Genomic DNA, 21,522 nt, shown 5'->3' with positions numbered 1-21,522 from the left:
CATGAGGCAACAAGTGGAGCCAGCACAGCTTAGAGCTCCAACAAGTCACCACGTGTGTTAGCATCCATACAGTGATGATACATTGATGATACATCTGCCTTATTTCAGAATTCCCAATGATCATTTCTAAGGGCATGTCCTTATAGTGTAGTACTACTAATCTTCAAGTACTTTGTGGTGTAGTATCTACTATCCTTTGTTATAAAACATCCATAAAACTAGACCAAGGAAGAGGTGTCAGCTCTACCATTAGCATTGCATAAGAACAGTGAGTTTACCACAGTGACAATCCCAGACTTCTTTCGAGCAGGAACAGAGATACTCGGAAATATCCAGTTGATATAAGGCATCACTTACCTGACAAAGTCTTCAAAGTTCACTTCCTTTCCCCCTTTGAGAAGTTAATTTTGTGTTAACTTTGAGGATATTTCTTATGTTCCTTGCTGTTCAAACCCAGGCTACTCAGGGTGCTGAGGCTACCGCTGAGCAGTGCCTACAGGTGCCATAAGCCCTAGGCCACCATCTGTCCCTCAGAGGATTAGTCCCGGCTCATTAGGCCTCTCCTCCAATCAGAACGCCCATAGCACAGGTAATCATGATGCCCCAGAACCCTATTGGCGGATCACTGGAGCGGAGCTTAAAACTGTGACCGACTGGTGGCCTTCTCTGAGAAATTGTGGCAGGGGAGATTCTCATACTGATCTGGGAAGAGTTCAGGCTTATGAAAGAGGTTAGGAGAAAGAAAGAACAACTGATCTGGGGCCGGTAGGCCTATAGAGAATAACTGTACAGAGAAGGAATTGGGATCCAGGAAGCCATGACATGATGCATTCAATTTACAGGCAGCACCATAGACAGTAAAAGGGCAGCACAGGCTGCCTCCATGGTGACAAACAGAAGTGCTGACTACACACTATATGTTGCAGTGCAGCAGGGTGTGTGTGTGTGTGTGTGTGTGTGTGTGTGTGTGTGTGTGTGTGTGTGTGTGTGTGTGTGTGTGTGTGTGTGTGTGTGTGTGTGAGAGAGAGAGAGAGAGAGAGAGAGAGAGAGAGAGAGAGAGTGTGAGAGCCATACAGAGGAAGAGAGGGAGAATGATTTCAGTATACTGAAAATAAAATATCTGACAAAATTGTATAGGTGAAGTCACATATTCCAGATTTTTTTTTATTGATATGATACACTACACAGAACAATAACATCTGTTAAATACTGGTATGGAAACTGTTCACATCTTTACAATCATGATCAATATATCTGCAGAATAAAAAAATGTGGTTCTATGTTAAAAGAAAATCAAAAATAAAGAAAAGAAAAAACTCTCTCACTCTGTTTAAATAAATTAAATCAAACCAAAACCAACAGCAAATAAATAGACACCCACTACGGAGCTGTACTTAAGGCATTTTCTTAATCAGCAAACTCAAGAGTTATACTGTGAGTGTGAAAATGGATGGGGAGTGAGGGGGGTTTACTCGACGAAATAGGTGCATTTAATTTCATTCAATTCTTTTGTTTTTTTTTGTGAATTCACAAAGCAAGGGTGACCGAGGAAAAATACAGACAGCGAAAAAAAGAGAGGGAGGACACCATTCTCACGTAACAGACGATTCGGAGAAATCCAATCCAACCAGTTCACATGGCCAGCCACACTGCTCCTTTAACGTGGGTCCCACCATTACTACCAGCCAGACTGGACGACTAGAGGGAGAGGCAGCCGTGTGACAGAGAGGTCAGGGTTACGTAAACCAACTCTGAGGATCAGTCATGACTGGGACTAGCCCACACCACCACCACCACCACCACTAACAGCTTGGGGTGGCTGCTATTGGCTGGTTTCCCAGATATGTCCTGCGCCTTGCTCAGATACTCTGTGGACAAAACAGTCTTGTGTTAGGACACTGCGCGATGTCTGCATGGACAATTGATTTTTAATGGCGGTCCACAGATGATTTTAACGTCTGTAAACAAGTTTGTTTTTGGCTGCAACTCAAGTTCTCATGCAGCCACCAAACCAACAGAGAAGGAAGGTTCTAAAGTAGGGTTAAAACGAGGGGGCTTCCTGCCCCAGTGTCTCTTTAGCTGCATTTAACAATCATGTTAACAACATTCCTTACGGGAGATCATTTCCTAAATAGTATTTTTCTTTTCTTATAACCAACAAGGGAATTCTGACCCTCAGGGACATCATGGTACATTCCTGCATCCAAACCAGTAGACAAAAAGTGATAATGAGGAGGTAAAAAAGATATGACCTTCTAATGAGAGCTTCAACAGGAGATGATGTACATAGAATATTCAGTTGTTGTTGTTTTTTTGCGGTATAATGCTGTATTTTTCTGGCATAATTGAATTAACAAATGCAGGGCTACATTCAAACTCCAGGCAATGTGACTCACACTCTGGCTGTACAGCAAGCACTTAAACACTTCACAGCTAAACTGGTGCCTTGAGGCTGGGGAAAGGAGGAGAGGATTTGCATAAGCCACGGAAAAATGCGTCTGGAGGATGAACAAACACAATCTGAATACACCTGAAAGGGATGGAGCCCGTACTGAAGCCTCAATTGACGAGAATATACTGTACTGCAAGCTCTGGCACCCCTCACAGCAGAAGTCAGAGGAACAAAACAGAAGCTCCTAACAGAGTTGAGTCGGAACACATCATCCATTCTACATAAAAAAAAACAACACAAAAGCAAATAATAATATTTAAAAAAAATGCCCTGCTGGCTAACGCACAGCACAAACGCTCAGTTTAGAAATATACATTTAATGGACTAAACTCCCTTAATGCTACTCTCCCTCACACACCGAAAGGAACAATATACAGGAACTAGGGGGGGAATTAAGTAAAACCCTGAATGCCATTTTGCGTGGAAACTTTCCACAGCAAGTCCTACTTACACCAGGGCATGCCATTCTAATTGGTTAGAAAAAAAAAGGTTAGCCACAGCAGTGTGATTTAGAGTGTATTAGTGAGAATTTTGAGTGCGAGGTGGCTTAACTAGCCTACGTGTAGTGAGTGAAGTGGGCTGTGGCGCATTGCGGTAAACTGGCACGGACCACCCAGATACTGTATTCCTGTCCGTGGCAGATGTTCAGAGTTGGACTCACACTGGCACAGTGTCCTATCCTCACCAAAGGTATCTCAGGAGCCCATCGCTTAACTCTGACATGCTCATTAAGCCATCTTTCCCCATGTGGAAGTGTGGAGTTCAGATGGGTTTTTTTGAAGGGTGAATGTCAATGTTTAGCTTACACACAAATGACTATGGAGGGGGGTGGTGGTGATGGTAAGACGTCAGGGCAAAGATGGGTGAAACTGTAACCTCACCACACAACAACTACAGACACACGCCTTTCCTCTTATTTTCAGAAAAGACAATCCCTTTCATTGCTAAGACTGACACAGTGGGTCGTGTACAACATCATTTGAACAAAAAAACTCAACCGTTCTCATGCACGGGGGCCTGTGGGCCTTTAGAAGAGATGAAAGATTCATCGGACTTATTGTTGAGTCTTTGGTTATAAAAGCAAAGAAATGGGGCTGTGTGTGATCAGACAGCATAGACATGAGGGCACACTGGTAGTGAGAGGAACAAGTTTATATGTGCTAGCTATAGCATGCTAGCTTATGTGGTGTAGCACAATGCAATATGGCAGCTCTGCACATCAAAGTAGATGTTGACATTTTTTGTCTGGCAACACAGCACAGTCATTTTTGAAAAAAGAATTGCTAATCTGAATTGATTTTTTTTTTTCTGGATTTTTGGAGGGGAGTAAAATGTCGGAGTTCTACCACACCACTGTTTCTGTCTCGTTACACTGTTTGGCACACATGAAAAGAGACAAGAAAAAACAACTAAACTCAAACAAAAACACTGACGGGACACTGAGATACGGCACATGAGCTGGGGGCAGCTGGAACTAGCATAATATCTGTGAGGTCACACCACTGCACGGGACAAAGCAGCTACTTCAACATGAACATCTCTCCCTATTTGACCTCCCACTGTGCACATGGCGACGGCTGCATGTAACCGTTTTCACTAACAATGTAAGTAACCACCGGGAATAAACAAGCAAAAAAAGTATTAATTCAATAAATTAATTCAAATTAAAAAGTAAAGACTAAAACTAACAAAATCAACAGTGACCAGTTCATATGAACTGCAAAAACATACAGGACACTGACAGAAACGGCTGTTTCATCTCAACACACCTGGTAGGCCTATAGATAAGTTCCTTCCTGTCACACCTTGTTTTTCTTCCCTGGTAGAATGAAAACCAATTGGCCTGGAAAGACATTCCGGTCTTCCGAACAGATGCAATCAAAAGTCACTGAGACCTGGAAGAGGGACTGGTTTAAAGTGTTCTTCAGTATAGGATCTGGCAACCATTTTGTTTCATCAGTCTGCTTGGCTCTTCTAACCTCTGATAAGAGTACTGAGGGGCAATCAAGATCAAGGGAACCAGAGACACAGTAACTATTCTTCCTCCTGATGCCCCAGTGAGCCAATACCACTAGAAGCAGTAGCATGCTAACAGAGAGTAACATTTCATTACAATAAATAATAACACCAAATATAAAATTAAAAAAGAAAAACATGAATATCTCGTCCATATAATTTCTTGTTGACACATGCAGTTCAACCCTGTACTTTCCCCTGGATCATGGGGAAACTGGATTTGCACAAACCCCAGACTATGACAACAAAAACGAGACAATGTAAACAATAAAGGGGTCTGACAGGGGAAGTGAACCAGTTTTGATGTATCATCTTAAGGAGTGCAGGGACTTGAACAACAAAAAAAAAACTGTTAGATACAAATTAGTCCCTCTTTTGCATTCGCTAGAGTTGATCCATGACTGTACAAAGTAGCAGTTTGGCGGGAGAGCCCAATAGCCACCCACGACCCACGAGATTGAGGTGCCTCCAGATGCCTGCAACATGCACTGCGCACACACTCATCCAGATCACAAGCAACACACAGTGGAGTGAGAGGTTGTGCAAACACAGAACATTTAGTGTTTACTCACTATTGTTTTCCTTTTGTTATCCGTTTGCTTTTTTTTGTTTTTTTTTGTTGTCCCTTTGCTCCGTGCATTTGTAACCAAAGCAGGTTTGTCTAGCACACCCAAAACACATACACAAGCTCCATTCCCCGCTGAAGATGATGCAAAGACACGCGTCCTACCATAGGAGGAACCAATGACAGTTAGGAACTCTATTTTTTGTGCATTTACCCCATTTTTTACCCCCTTTCATTTTATATTAATTACAGTAATATAACATTTTTAACTCGTTGCGATTTTCTATTAGTTTAGTCATCATTCCATTTAGAGAACTCGTAACTCTTATTCGTCTCACGACAGAGACGAGGAGGGTTATGGGAAGAGGGACAAAGATAAGAGGGATGGAGAGATGAGAAAAGGAGGAAGAGGAGGAGGAGGAGGAGGAGGAGGAAGAGGAGGAGGGCGCTACTGGATCTGGCAGGCTGTGGAGGAGGTGGCGGCCTGGCAGCACATGCAGGTGGGGTTGACGGATTTCGGGGGGATGAGGTCCAGGTCCTCGTCGTCTGGGATCTCGTCCAACCGGTAGCCATCCTTCAGGAGCTGGATGTTCAGGTCCTGGTTGATTTGCTGCATGGGGGTGGAAGGGAGAGGGGTACTGATCAACTCCAGCAGTGTTTTAGTGCACAGAGACGGCATGTACTTCATAGGGAAGTTACAACAGGGAAAGGAAAAGACTATTAGAAAATTAGTAGTGTATGACTACTGCTGCGTAACAGTCATCCCTCAGGAAACCACTGCTATGAAATCAAAATAAATAGTGAAAGAGACTGTTTACAAGCAAGAGTTTAGGTTAAAAGTATCTAGGGACTGCATGAATGAATATACTCAAGGGCCGAATTCTTATGTCTCACTTTCATGCGAGTCACTTTCCATCTGATGATTCCATCAGCCATGGAGAAACATCCCAGAAATGCTCAATTATACGGGATCACGGAGAAACGTCACAGGGAGGCTACACTGAGCATGTAACTGAAGTGGTCCGTTCGCGTAGGGTTAGCTTCCACAATAATCAATGGAACTGGCTACAGCAGACATGATAGCCGTGCGTACGTTAAAAAAAGAAAATAATAATAATAATAATGCAACTGTGCACTGTAACTGTGTCATGTGAGAAGAAGAAAATAAAACGCCAGGAGTGCATGTTAGGACGGGATAAATGACAGCAAATACTACTATAGTGACCAGACTTTTATGGGAGTACATCAGGGATTGAAGCTGGGGCATGGTAGCTTTATGTGAGCAAGCTTACTTGAAATTAAAATTTCATGGGTTTTATATTGGAAGCTATAGATTGCAGCTCAGTCCTGCTGGAAGCATCTAGTTTGGGGTACTGAAAGACCATTTCGACAACTTGTTCCAAAACTCTAGCCCTGCAAGACTATAAGGTATGTTGTTATGATATCACAACAACGTGCTACGAGTGCCTACTGTAGCTGTAGGGTGTAAATATAGTGCAGGTGGTATTTCTCGTCTACTGGAGGCATGGGATGTTGCTCAGGGTTAGACGGGGTTAGTCAGAACGTGTAAGTACCTGCTCCCTCAGACATCTCACCTCGGCTGAGGAGTATCCTGACGACGAGTATCTGGACATGTCAAAGTCGTCGTCGCTGAAAGAGAACACACACACGCGCCGTTGGATTCGAGTCTCTACAAAGAACATGCCAGTACATGCACCCGTTCTCAATTTGACAGCCAGAGAACTAGGTTTCAACATCGTTTCCCGGGTTCTAAAAATATAACAGAATTAAACAGTATAGAACGCAAAGAGAATAGAAATCACTCCAGGGTGTACATTGATCTAACCTTACACTCAAAATCTTCCGAAGAGCTCGATCAGGTATTCTGGGCTATACGTTGTCTGTGCTGAAGGTGCTGATGGCTGCGATAATTGACACTGAAAGGCCAGTGTTTCACAGTGAATGCCAGTCAGGTGTGCTGCGCAAAGTTAATGTATGTATGCCTCCCGAGCCGGATCTTCCCATGGAATTGACTTCAAGTAATGGGACGCCTCTGAGGGATGGGGAGGGGAACGGAGGAGATGAGCGCGGTGTGTTAATCAGGAACTCCCCGGACGCGTCCTGCTCCAGGGCCCAGGAAAACAAGCTCATTTAGAGACTCTGTACACGGCTGCCGACTGGAGAATCGGATGTAGTTGGGGAATATTTTTGCCCTCTCTTCTAAAATGTAATTTATATCTGTGTGTGTGTCTCTGCGTGCATGCGTGCATGTGTGTATGTGTGTGTGTGTGTGTGTGTGTGTGTGTGTGTGTGTGTGTGTGTGTGTGTGTGTGTGTGTGTATGTATATGCACTTTTGGAATAAAGCTAATCATGTTGGAGGCGGTCGTATTTGAAGTTGGAGCAAACTTAGGGATCAGTCTTCAGCTGTACCCTCTTATTACCTCGTGTGTATGTTTGAAGCACAAAAAAAAACATTATACGTGTGTGCCTTTGTTCTAAGGAGTGTGACTGCAGCAGAAATTGACTGCAGTGGAGTGATGTGCACGTATGTTTGTGTGTGTGTGTGTGTGTCCTGCAGTGGGAGACTGGTGTGAGAGAGGAGATGGCATTTCAGCTAAATTGATTAATCACGAGAAACCAGCAGAGGCAATCTGGAACCTTCTATTGATTCTGCGAGTAATTACAGCTTCATGTTTAATGAAGCTCAACTCATCAGGCGACAACTGCCCTAAAGACAGACTCACACTCACGCTCTTTTGTGTATACACACACACACACAAACACACACAGACACACACACAGTGCCCTGATAAACCACTCCTCTTAAACTGGTCTGCAATCCTTTACACTTACTCTCACCAACAGCCCATATCACAGTCTGTGTGGAGTGGCGACATAAGAGGCCCAGCTTCTCCACAACACAATAAACGTAATCAGAGCTCATTTGAGATGACTCACCGCCTCCCTTAAACGGCGTAATGAGCGGCAGGCTGCTCGCCTCTCTTCCCGCCACAGGTCTGGGGGGGGTGGGGGGGCGAGGAACCGCCCGCCATTGAGATGCAAATCGGCGCCGGGTCTCGTCTCTAAACCAGATTACCTCTGCAATTTAAAACGCCCGTGAAACGTGCGGGTCCATTTTTGATTTGTTTTGTTTTTCTGGAAAGCGTTCCGCGTGAGTGCCCCACGCCTTCTGTGGACGCTGATGAGGTTGCGAGGCGCTGGACAGCGGCCAAAAAACTACTGACCAGACGAAAACTGGAGCAGCACCACACCGACTGGACCTGTCTAAGAATGATTGAAGCTTCGTTCCCGCTTTTTGAACCAAATTGTGCAGTCGTAACGTGGTGCAAGTTTCCTGCACGCCAGAAGATGACACGGAAGAGGGGGGAGAGAGAAACGCTGCGGAGAAGCTGATTTGGCTACTTCGGGAGGGCTGCTTCTCGGAGGAAGCCGGCGATCAGAAGTGGTTTGCGTCAAAGAGACGGGCCGAGTTGGAGGCGCTTCGTTCGCCGACTCGTCTCCCACCTATAATTGAGTCGTCCTAATCCAATTGCAAAATGAAATGGCTGCGCCCAACACTCACATGGCAGCCCCAGCCTCACACCATGAGCTCAAAATATTCATCACCCTCCTTTAATGAGAATGTTAAAGACAACTTCATCAACCCTTCCCACTCCCGAACACACACACACACACACACACACACACACACACACACACACACACACACACACACACACACACACACACACACACACACACACACACACACACACACACACACACACACACACACACACACACACACACACACACACACACACACACACACACACACACACACACACACACACACACACACACACACACGTTATTACACATAAAACTTCCATTAACAGAGGCAAACTGCAATGCAAATAATGTGGCTAGGATAATGCCCCTAGGTGCCCTTACTGATTGCTATTCCCTTGAAAAGGTCATTTACACTATTGTGTTTTTAATGAAGCCCTGGAGGTGATATTGATGGCAGGTGTCCAGCAGGAGATGGGTCAGTACCTGTCTGTGTCCAGGGCTACTAAAGGCTTCTCGTCCGGACTCTGGTCTAGAGATGAGTATCCCTTGTTGGGCACAACAAGCCTGCAAAACAGCGATGGAGAGGGAAGGAGGGAGAGAGAGAGAGGGAGGAGAGAGAGAGAGAGAGAGAGAGAGAGAGAGAGAGAGAGAGAGAGAGAGAGAGAGAGAGGAGAGAGAGAGAAAGAGAGAGAGAGAGATGGATACAGCAGTTTGGGGAAAAAAAGGGGAAAAAAATGTGTTTCTATCATTGATCATTCACAGTCTGCACCACCGAATGTGTGGAAATTGAATGTGCAACACATTGCATAACACCTGCATAAGCAGAGCAGATAAGAAGTAGAGAGTACATTAGAATACAGAGATTTGCACTGCCAGAGCAATTCAGCTGAGACACCAGAGGGGAGGGTGGGGGGGGGAGAGACATCTGATAGCTGACATCTTTAGCTTGTTCTTCAGATATATACAACCGCTTTATATGCAAATATCCTCAGGAACAAAAGTTGACGGCACCTTGTGTGTGCTAAAAGGGTGTGTATGTGTTTGTGTTTGTGTGTGTGTGTGTGTGTGTGTGTGTGTGTGTGTGTGTGTGTGTGTGTGTGTGTGTGTGTGTGTGTGTGTGTGTGTGTGTGTGAGTGTGAGAGCGACTGTATGGGTGTTTGTGTGTATGCCAAAGTGTGCAAATAAGTGTGTGTGAGAGAGAGCAACCGAGAGAAGGAGGGAGAGATAGAGCGAGAGACGGATAAAGAGAAAGAAAAAAGAGAGATAGATAGAGAGAGAGAGAGAGAGAGAGAGAGAGAGAGAGAGAGAGAGAGAGAGAGAGAGAAAGAGAGAGAGACAGAGCTCTCCAGAGGTGTTTAATCTCTGTCCTTGAAGATCTCCCCACAGTTCATAGATATTCAGACCATGCAGCAGCCTTCTGTTTCATGGTTGTTAATCCAGACAGGGCCTAGCCTAGAGATCTGTGTGTGAGCGCAATTAGGGCGACAGTCTCTTCCACCAGCACTCTCCAACTGTCACCTAAAGACCTTTTCCCTGTTGGACCAAAGACTTCTCAAGGCTTTTTCCTTCTGATTTAAGACGTGAACACATTTATCAAAACTCATGCTCATGCTCTCATTTCATGATTTCAGTCTAGCGTGATGGTCTGACACTCTTGAACAGAGTTATGTTCAGCCTCTGCTTAGTGTTTTTCCAAGAGTAATGATGTTTTGAGGCCTTGAGACCTGTGGCCACTAGGCAAATTAAAGGGTAAGGGAGTACTATATCCAATTACTTGTATTGCCATACGCCTGCATGTGTCTGTGTTTGTGTCTGTTTGTGTGTGTGTGTGTGTGTGTGTGTGTGTGTGTGTGTGTGTGTGTGTGTGTGTGTGTGTGTGTGTGTGTGTGAGAGAGTGTCTTACCGTGTCCTGGCCATCACATTGTTCTTCTTGGGCTGCTGATTGACGGGACTGCCCACCGTCCCGTTCTTGACCGAGCCCTTCCTGGCCAGCTCTCTCTGTTTCTCTGTCAATCACAAGAGCCGGAGCAGATGAGGACATCAATCACGACGGGCCAAAACTCATTCCTCCCCCACGAGGCAGACGAGAGACAATGACAGCCAACATAGAACCTTCCATCCGCCGCGCGGAAAATAAACCCTCAAAATGAGAGCGTAGACACGTACACTGTGGGAAATGAATGACTCCGGCTGACAGCCAGCTCAGGCTAAACTAGGGAACATGTTAGACTGTGGGGGCGCTGCCTGCTAGTTACAAAAAAAAAAACAAAAAACAGTCAACCTCCTTCTCTCACTCATTTCACTTCACTTTCAAAGTAGCTTTACCCACTTGTCTGTTTGTCATTTTTCTGAAAGGAGACCTCTACAATAAAAAAAGATGTTGATATAAAAGGGGAATCCAGATTTAAAAAGGTTTAATAACTGAATGGAAATATTGACGTGCCACTCCTTGACTGTGGAGAGCATTCCTCGGCTGAAACCCAAAGCTGCTGGCCTCCTGACCTACTCTCGAGGGCTGGTTCACTGCTCTGAGCTGCCCCCCGTGTACGGAGAACCATCCGGAAAAGGCTGAGCTTGCACTCTGCCGCGCCGGTCTGCTTATTTTAGAGAGGAGATTTGTGTGCAACTTTTGAATGACCTCTAGTGAGTTTACGGGTGTCCGATGTGTATGTACTTGTGTGTGTGTGCGCGTGTGTGTGTGGGTGTTTATGTATGTGTGTGTGTGTGTGTGTGGCTGTGTGTGGCTGTAAATAACCTCTCCTTGCCACCTGCATGATTGCAATACAAACTTTAATTACGATCCAAGCTGTGGCATCTGTGGAGGACAAACACTAAACAGAGGGAGACGAAAAAGACAGCGAGACAGACAGAACGAGGGACAGAATGACTGATAAAGAGAGAGAATGAGAGATAGAGAGAGAGAGAGAGAGAGAGAGAGAGAGAGAGAGAGAGAGAGAGAGAGAGAGAGAGAGAGAGAGAGAGAGAGAGAGAGAGAGGACGACATAGCGCTAAGGTGACCTTCCTCCTACAATGATTAAGCACAGCTGGAAAAGAAGTAGCCATTCGATGGGGTCATCAGCTTACTGTTTCTCAAGCCCTGACACCATCAATCCATCAGAAGGTCTCTCTGTTTCTCTCCCTCTCTCCCTCTCTCTCTGTCTGTCTGTCTCTCTTTCTCTCTGTCTCTCCTTCTTGTCATTCTGGCACTCCTCCTCTATGAGGAAACTCATCAGTGTGTGTCCAGTCCACCCACGGCTGGTGTGAATGACAGACCGACTCCACAATCTCAGACAGGGCTTGAACACTGGCCAGACAGACGACACATTGCATCAACACACTGAACTAATGACACTGCGCTGTAGATGACCTGAGGGCAGTGCACACACATTTACATAACTCACACACACACACACGAGATCTAAGCTAATGCAGTAAGCTATTCACAAATAAACATATACACATGCTTCCCAATCTTAACCTGTAGAGAGACGGGTTTGAAATTCAAATTCATGGACACACACGGTCGGTCACACACACACACGCACGCACACGCACACGCACACGCACACGCACACGCACACACGATCTAAGCTAATGCAGTAAGCTATTCACACATAAACACATACACATGCTTCCCAATCTTAACCTGTAGAGAGAAGGGTTTGAAATTCAAATTCATGGACACACACGGTGGGTCACACACGCACACGCACACGCACACGCACACGCACACGCACACGCACACACGATCTAAGCTAATGCAGTAAGCTATTCACACATAAACACATACACATGCTTCCCAATCTTAACCTGTAGAGAGAAGGGTTTGAAATTCAAATTCATGGACACACACGGTGACACACACACGCACACACACTAAATATAGCAGTAGTGGTGAGCAGTCACACCGTGACCCAGCACTTGTGACCGCCGGCCGAGGGTATTTTGAAACCTGGTATTTTGGTCTGACCACGCACACAAACACAAACACAAACAAACACAGCACTTACCAATCTTGACCTGCAGTGGGGAGGGCTTGTAGTTCATGGCCACACCTTCAGACTCTCTTGTGTCTGTGTCCGCCTCACAGGTGGCAGTCGCAGCAGGGTCCTGGACACACACACACACACACACACACACACACACACACACACACACAGATAGACACACACACACACACACACACACACACACACACACACACACACACACATAGACACGTAATGAGAGAGAGAAAGGGATGTTTTCCTATTGCTTATACACATGAAAAAGTATAGACTCCAACAAGCAGCCTCTGACAGTACAGCCCACACAATAACGGATAACAAGTTTTTAGTTGTACAGAGAAATATATGTTCAGTTTCTTGGATGGGGACTTTAAAGTGGACTTCACTCCACAGTGGCCGATCCAAACCCAGCCAGTAAGATAATGTGAACAAAAGACACAACAGCGATGCAAAAAATAAAAATAAATAAAATACTTGACAAATATTAGGCTATAGGCTTCACTCAGTGTCACTTCCCTGTCAACCCAGATGTGCTTTTATATGACAGAGAAAGAATAGAGAACAGAAAGAGGGAAGAGCCATCTCTCTCTCACACACACGCTGACGACAGAGGCCAACTCAGACGGCCGTCACTCCTGGCGTCAGTGACTCCACTCGTGAATCATTCCCGCACCTGACAAGAGCGCAATGTATGTGGGCACAGTGCACAGTGTGTTTCTATGTGTGTGTGTGTGTGTGTGTGTGTGTGTGTGTGTGTGTGTGCTTATATGTGTGTGTGTGTGTGCTTATCTGTGTGTGTGTGTGTGTGTGTGTGTGTGTGTGTGTGTGTGTGTGTGTGTGTGCTTATCTGTGTGTGTATTTATGTGTGTGTGTGTGTGTGTGTGTGTGTGTGTGTGTGTGTGTGTGTGTGTGTGTGTGTGTGTTCGAGAGACTTCCAAGTACATCTCCAGAGCCCTCGGAGAGAGGAGACAAGAGAGACGTCAGGCGCATCAGAACACCTCTGACTCACCACCGGGACAATAAACAGACAACCTGAGGAGGCTTCAGACCCCCTTTACAGTGCCAACGCAACACTGAACGACACAGAGAGAAAGAGTAGGAGAGGGGGAGAGGAGAGAAAGAGAGAGAGAGTAGGAGAGAGAGAAAGAGAGTAGGAGCGAAAGAGAGAGAGAGAGAGAGAGTAGGAGAAAAAGAGAAAGAGGGAGAGAGTAGGAGAGAGAGAAAGAGAGAGAGAGAAAGGGATGTGAGCGAGGGAGGGAGAGAGAGAGGGATGAGAGAAAGAGAGAGAGAGATGGGGAAAGAAAGTCAGAAACAATAAGAGAGAGCTGTGGAGACAGTGGAGGCGGTGAAGAAACAAGCGAAATGTAAACCATAGTGACACAGCAAATTCATTTCTCTGCAATAGCTGGGAATTTGAAAAAGACGTCTCTTTCTCAGAGTGCCTTCCAGCTCTCTCTCTCGTTCCCTTTGTCATGCACAAATAGGAAGCGATAACAGTCTTTTCAAACTTCATTCTCCCCAAAATGTCTCTCTGCTGAGAAAGATTATGGAATAGCAAATTATAATTTTCCCACATTTAAGTGCACACACACACACACACACGGAGATCAGATCTGGCCGAAGTCTGTCTGTCTGTCTGTCTAGACCTTACTAAAATACAGAGTGCCATCTCTGCCATCTCATCCTACTGCCAAATGGGGCATTGCTTTGCTGGGGAGCCAGCCCATCTGATGCTCTTGGCTCCTGTTCCTCTCTCCTGAGCCCAAAATATACTCAAACTCTCTCTTAAACACACACACACACACACACACACAGGAACAGGAACTGAACCTATCGAGTGTTAGAACACCCACAAAGCAAATCTGGCACTGATGTGGCTGCATCATTTGAGTGCTTAGACAGACACGTAGATACACACACACACACACACACACACCTGGTCTTTTGATATAGAATGCGTCCGTCCATCAGGCCAGGCTCGCCCGATGCCAATTCATTGGCTAACTATTGTCTGCCGTTTTCCTGTCTCTCGTTCACAACAACAATACTTATCCATTAGGCAACGTTACAAACACTCGCACAATCACAACACCAAACTCATCAAAAAATCCCTCATAAATATGCAAACACTCTGATACAGATAAGCTGGCAGAGAGCAAAAGGGACAGGCATCAAAGCACCGGGGACAGGGAGGGGGGGGGGGGACATTCTGCCACCATGGCTCACCCACAGTGACTGCCGTCTGGGGTCACGTGGAAGTGCCAGTGAAATCTGGCTGGTGGGATCTCCTCTGTGAGTTGACCCGATCACATCAGGGGAGATCCAGCAGCGGGGGGGGGGGGTGGCGGAGGGGGTGGTGTTGATGTTGATGTGGGGGCAGTGTTGGTTGGCACTGCTGGAGGCTGAACAGAGGGGATTGTGGGAGTGGGGACGAGCGAGCGAGCCAGGCCTCTTGTGGCGCGGGGAGCACGGAGAACTCTCTGGGCTCACACAGAGAACTCATTATGGCCCGCCACAAGCGCGCCCTTATTCTGCACAGGGACCACAGCAGGGTGGGGACACACAAGGGGCGTGGGGGTGAGTACTGGAACACGCCAGGGAAGAGTGTGTCTGTGTGTGTGTCTGTGTGTGTGTGTGTGTGTTGACACTGTGTCTCAGGCAACGCCTGTTGTGGGGCTTCCACAGTCTTACAGGGGCATTGTGAGCAGCTGACATAAACACCACATCATCATGTCGCCACTCGCTTAGGCCGACACCTACAACAAGCAAGACTTAAGAAGCTCTGTACAAAACACACACTACTGGTGTGTGTGTGTGTGTGTGTGTGTGTGTGTGTGTGTGTGTGTGTGTGTGTGTGTGTGTGTGTGTGAGTATTTGTCTAAGTGTGCGTGTGTGGATGAGGTTATAGGCTGGCACAGTGAGATATATCTAGCATACATTGAGCATTAGGCTAAGCCAGTGAAAGTCAGGCTGTAAAACAATAAACGTCCACTATAGTTACCTACCTAGAGAAGTGGCTAGCTGACAATTACGTTCAGCAGTAAAACAGTCATCGACCAACATGCTGCTGCTTGTGTGTAGCAAAAAAAAAACATCCAACAGATGCAATTAGCCTTCAGGACTCTCCTGTACGGAGACAAAAGAAGCCAACAAGCTGTGGTCCTTTTTTCGACAGTGCTAATTACTAAGAGACTGGCGGAGCAGACTGCACAGCACTACCCTTTGCCCACAGGAGATAGTGAGCCGAACAGCTGGCCCTGTCAAAGTGCTGCTCATCCTCCACATAAATAAAGCTGACAAAAAGAACTGTCCAGGGAGAGCGGAGGCACCGTGGACGCTCACATTCCCGAGACTGACGTCCCATGGGCCCTCGGCTTCAGGACTAGCTTCAGGTTCAAGACCGAGAAAATGGCTACGCGCTCCCGGCAAGCCTCTTGGACATGACCAAGACAGACTCAGTCAGACTATGCTCTAGTAGACATCGAGAGGAAATGATAATAATAATGGTATAAACAATGTGATTGTGTCATCCTTACTGGCAGACACTGTTAAGACAGACAGCAGGTCTGCGAGGCAGGAAGTGACCGTTGCCATGTTGGCCTCAGACGGCAGCGGAGTGCGAGAGGCGGACTCTTCTGACAGACTGACGTGGTCACTGATGCTGCTGGGGAGTGGCTGGGAGAGGTAATGGGATCCTGCTGACCAGACAGATCGATAGGGAAACGGCCCTGATAAAAACACAGTGTTTCTGAGAAGCGAGCGAGAGAGAGAGAGAGAGAAAAAGAGAGTGAGAGACAGAGAGAGAAAGAGAGAGAAACAGGGAGAGAGAGAAAGAGGGTGAGAGACAGAGAGAGAAAGAGAAAGAGAGAGAGAAACAGAGAAACAGAGAGAGAGAGAGAGAAATGTAGCTGCCCGCCTGCCTGATGAGCGGGTTCACCAGTAGTGGAGTGCTCGGCGTTCAAACACATCGCCTCCAGCAGTTCTCTTGCAGGTGGGGAGGCAGGAAGCTGCGAGTGTTCCTCCAGCCGCAGTATGGGGCTGAGCAGTGGGGTTGCTTAAGCTGAAGCTCGAGTCAAAGTCAAAGCATATCCTGTCATATGTACAGCTAAAAACCAATATCCCTGTACAATGCATCTCTTCCCTGTCATCTGCGCTGAATGCCAGAAAGGCATAGCCTAAATTAAATAAAACATCATCGAAATATTTCAGAACATATGGCATGCGCAATGCTCAATGTACTGTACAGAATGTTCACATTGCAGACAGTGGGGAGTGTCTGCTTGTACTATGTCGCTTGCACATTTGTGCAAGCTCGTGCGCTCCAAGTATGCATGTGCTGCATTCCAGACAGGAGGGTGGAGGAGGTGGAGAGGGTGGAGAGGTCAGTTGGGGTGGCCTGGGGTGGGTGCAAAGGCACCAGGGGTCAGACTGGTCCATCATTCTGATGGCCTGAGAACGAGAACTACATAACTCCATTACATGCTTCTGTATCTCCTTCCTTCCTACGTACTATGCTGTATCTCTGAGTACATTGTATATCTTATAAGGTTAAGGTTAAGATTAAGATAAGGTTAAGGTTAAGATTAAGGTTGATAATACTCTACTCTGAGAACCAATTGGAGGCTCCAGTGCTCCGTAGCCTGCCTGGGAGAACAACACTTGTGCCCACAGCCTGAGCCTGGCTAAAGCTAGGCACTGTGCCATGGATAACTTGGCACAGTTAATTGACACAGAGAGGGCGAGAGAGACTACAAATGTGTGTGTCCATGTGTGTGTGTGTGTGTGTGTGTGTGTGTGTTACTGGACAGCCAGACAGCAAACCCAGTATGACCACTTGCCTGGTCCAGAGAAATCTAACCTTGGACTTAATATTCTGCCTCAAGGATGTTCTGATTAGGGAGTTCTCAAAAGGCCTACTGACTGCACGGCACGCATACACTATTGGAATACAAAACATTCCAATGTTCCCAATTCACAACACGAGAGTTGAATTGTAAAGCTTTAGATGACAGTTGATTGCTGTCAATAATGGCACTGTTTGTGTGAGAGAAAGTAGCAGGCCCTTTGGGTAAACTTCAAGCAGGTCCCGATCAATACCAACAAGTGCACAAGTAAATCCAAGCCCTTGATGGAATACGTGATCGGCCCTCCAAAAATCACTCACTCACTCTCTCTCGAACTCTAGCTTGCACACACACACACACACACACACACACACACACACACCACAACAAAAAAGACTTCAAAGCATACTTCACTCGTAATGGCTCAAGGCCGGGGGGTATGCTAATTTCCCCACGTGCCATACACACACAGCATCAAAATGTCCCCCGCTGAGACGAGTGGCGTGATGCCCCAGAGGTTCATGGGATGTCAGATGATGTAGGAGTAATCCATAGAGGAGCCCCATAGAGCCCCGGATTAAACTCTCGCCGTAAGCACTTAACAGTCACACATGCACAACATGAGCTATTGTATGCATATCCACTGTGCATGAGATAACATGGGCCGGAGAGACTGCTAGACAAGAAGTGTAAGCCAGCATAGCCTACACTTGCACACCACTGTGTTGATGGTGGCGGTGGGAGCCCGCGCATACTGATGTGTATGTATGAGGGGGACATGGCACTGTGGCTGCTTATATGTTCAGACATGCTTGTTCCATCAGCCTGGATGGATCAAGGTGGATAAATGTCACTGTGTGCACACACAGTCAGCAAGGTCACTTAGGAGGAGATTGCTCAATTTCCTTGACTGGTTCGGACCGGATGTCTAGTAGTTGTTGGGTGGGACTGCTTTAATAGGGTTACCTGCACCGCACCACACACACACACACACACACACACACACACACAGGTAATGGATAAGCGCACACGCACACACGCGCACACACGCGCACACACACACACACAAACACACACACGGGTAATGGATAAGCATTCTTGTCCAAGACCCCCCCGACTCTAATTATGGATCTATGACCTTTCTGTCTAAGGCCCAACCCCTCTGCTGTGGTCCCCATGCCTCATCACTCCGCCATCGCTCAGGCAGTCTCAGGCTGTGGGGATGACTGCTGCCGCTGCTGCTGCTGCTGCTGCTGATGCAGCTGAACCAGCTGGGACATCCGCGGGATTATCAATCTCTTCCTGCAACCCCCCTGCTCCCTTCTCTCGGGCCAATGGGTAGCGCAGCCTGCCGGGTCACGTGACCACCGGTGGACAAGCTATACATAGAAAGCGTTGTGTGCCCGAACGGATCACTGCTCCCCCTGTCCATCTCTCACACGGTAGATCATGAGATCTGGGTCACGTGACATACAAGGGAAAACACATCATCATCATCATCATCAGGGAGCCCCTTACAGTGGAGCTGCTGTTACGCAAGAGCTACAATGTTACCATTCTTATTTAGAACTGCCCCGGGACAGATACAGCGGGGGGGCGGTATCCGAGGGAAAGAGCTGCCATCTCATTAGATTTCACATTTCTCCTTCTGTCCTCATGTTTATCTTCCACTGCAGTTTTACCACTTGACTGTGAACTTGTGCGCTTCCCACCCGCAGAAGCGGTTCGCTTGTTTAGCCCTATTGATTCTGTGGGGGGGTTGCGATACAAAAGAGCAATTGAAAACCAGCAGAGGTTAAGCCATTCTTTGCATATGTGACTCCATCCCTCACTTTTTGCGAGGCAGGTGCCTGCCTATTGTTGGGATGCCGTATTGAGTGGAAGATGATTAGCATGAGAAAGCATGGACTCTGTGTGTGTGTGTGTGTGTGTGTGTGTGTGTGTGTGTGTGTGTGTGTGTGTGTGTGTGTGTGTGTGTGTGTAAGAGAGAGAAAGAGACAGAGAGAGAGAGAGAGAATTGCACAGCTGGGTCCTCAAGCTGATAGGGTTGGGTTGAGTTGGAGCAAAATGACACTGTGGGCCATAATGCCAAATATGAGTTGAATAGTAACAATGATATAATGAATGAAATTATGACTTGACATGTGTCATAGTGTCAGACATCTGGCATCTGCTAGCTTTTTTGCACCCTTTGTGAATGTACCAGGCACATTTCATAATACAAGTAGTCCATTCTACAAAACGCCTCCAAAGTTGAAAGCTATTCAAATCTCAAAACGAAGACTCAAGTGAGAGTGGTGGATGACTCGAGAAGTAAACATAGACCTCCCCGCGGCTGTCCTGAGGCAGTTGACCCCATCTAAGGATAAAAAGCCTGTCCCGAGGCAAAGGGATGATTGTGGGGAAAAACAGCTGCTTACCATTTATCAATAACCTGGAGTGTGTGTGTGTGTGTGTGTGTGTGTGTGTGTGTGTGTGTGTGTGTGTGTGTGTGTGGTAGAAGGTGGGGAGGTTATGTTAATAACAGGAATGTTGTGGAGATTTGAGATAAAACAATATTGCTGCAATTTCCTCTAATTTCTTCCACCTATAAGAGAAATGTCATGTATTAACACTGGACTAGCAACTAACAATGAATCTATAGCAGGCCTCGGTCTGTATCCTCTCATATATGAATCTATAGCAGGCCTACCTATACTCTCAGTACAAGCTGAACTCGTTCCAGCTCCCTGACATTTAAATGGCTAAAACTTGACCTAACCATATTTAGGCCATGTCGGTGCCATCATAAACATGATCCTTTTGTTTTGCTATATATAATGTCGTGTGACATGATTGTGGGCCGTTGTCTGTCAACTATCCCTACAACGTTAGTATACACACGGCACAGTGCTATACTGAAGTAGCCTCATGTATCCTACCTCGCATCAACAGCCGCGCCTTCCTACAAGTCGTAGGGATAAGCTACGTAGGCTTCCCCACAATATTTAATAAATCACACACGGAAAGATCGCTTAGTACTATGCTTTGCCTGAGCTGAGCCGTAGTAGATTTTCGCAAGAAAAATCACGTTCAGGCTACACGACTGAAGCCACGTCCTAGCGTAGCCTAAATGAATTAATAAAAACGTTGGGGGAGAGACAGGCTACTCAGCCCACTGAGCCCAGACGGAATAAATGTGGGATGACAACGCCTTCAACCTCATTTTGGATTAATGTAATAATACAAGGCAATAAAACAAAACAAAAAAACCCTACCATATCCCCTCTAACAACACTGATAAATAACATCTGTCGTCTCACAGCATAAACAAGCGCAACGTAGCCTAATCTTTCAGTGCACTCACTCGTTACATCTCCAATAACTGTGACGTTGGCTACAACCAAATGAAAGGCTGAGCACTGCCAAACTAGCAAGCTAACCGGGTGACGTACATGTGGATAAAGTAACGTTAAACAAATGTTTCACAATATAACGACAATATAATTCAAACAGAATGGCCGTCAGAAAATGTATGGTCTCTTCGTTTTGAGATCACATACTGTAGCTGAGGAAACGTTAGGTTTGAGAAAATGTCATCCAGAACAACACAACACGCCTCTGCAAGCTCAAGCACATCACTGGTGTCTGTTTATCTATTTTCGAGTGGCCAGTCAAAAAACGAGCGTTGACAGATTTCGTTGAAAACGTTATTTTGAAACACAACTGCAGGTTTCTGAAATGGTTTAGAACGCCATCAAGTTTATTGGAAACGTGTCCGAAATCGTAACGGTAACGGGTTGCTTACCAGCGGTTGCATCTCCGGGTTATCGTTCACTGTTGGTACTTGAAATCTATCAATTTCTTCCATCATTTTTACACCACGTCGGTATTCAACTGTTTAACGCTAATGCTATGACTATGAAATTTACAAACGCATCGATTCCGCTATCAATACGACCGGAGGATGCTACAAACTGCTCGCATCATCCTAGTTTGTTTGCTGCTCCCCGTCCGTCCGTCACCACTGTGAAACTGGCAACATTGAGCAACGTCTTCCGGAAACAGATGACCAACATGACAGG

General features: G+C 46.3%; 1 protein-coding gene across 2 annotated transcripts; it reads right to left on the bottom strand.

The window, feature by feature from the left end:
- Positions 1 to 1,138: 1,138 nt before the first annotated feature.
- On the bottom strand, positions 1,139 to 21,452 carry fam219aa (family with sequence similarity 219 member Aa). 2 transcript variants are annotated; one of them, XM_062553915.1, is made up of 6 exons: positions 21,246 to 21,452; positions 12,618 to 12,717; positions 10,511 to 10,613; positions 9,091 to 9,171; positions 6,608 to 6,683; positions 1,139 to 5,643 (listed from the first exon to the last, which is right to left on the bottom strand). In XM_062553915.1, the coding sequence occupies exons 1-6, from the start codon at positions 21,309 to 21,311 to the stop codon at positions 5,482 to 5,484; spliced, it is 588 nt and encodes a 195-aa protein (XP_062409899.1). In that variant the 5' UTR covers positions 21,312 to 21,452; the 3' UTR covers positions 1,139 to 5,481. The 2 variants fall into 2 exon arrangements, with proteins under 2 accessions (XP_062409899.1, XP_062409900.1); XM_062553916.1 differs by having other exon boundaries at positions 6,629 to 6,683.
- Positions 21,453 to 21,522: the final 70 nt, after the last annotated feature.

This window comes from Sardina pilchardus, chromosome 14, assembly GCF_963854185.1.
Source record: "Sardina pilchardus chromosome 14, fSarPil1.1, whole genome shotgun sequence".
Classification (NCBI taxonomy): domain Eukaryota; kingdom Metazoa; phylum Chordata; class Actinopteri; order Clupeiformes; family Clupeidae; genus Sardina; species Sardina pilchardus.
Note: the sequence above shows the minus strand (reverse complement) of the source record. Positions and strands in the feature narration are given on the sequence as shown.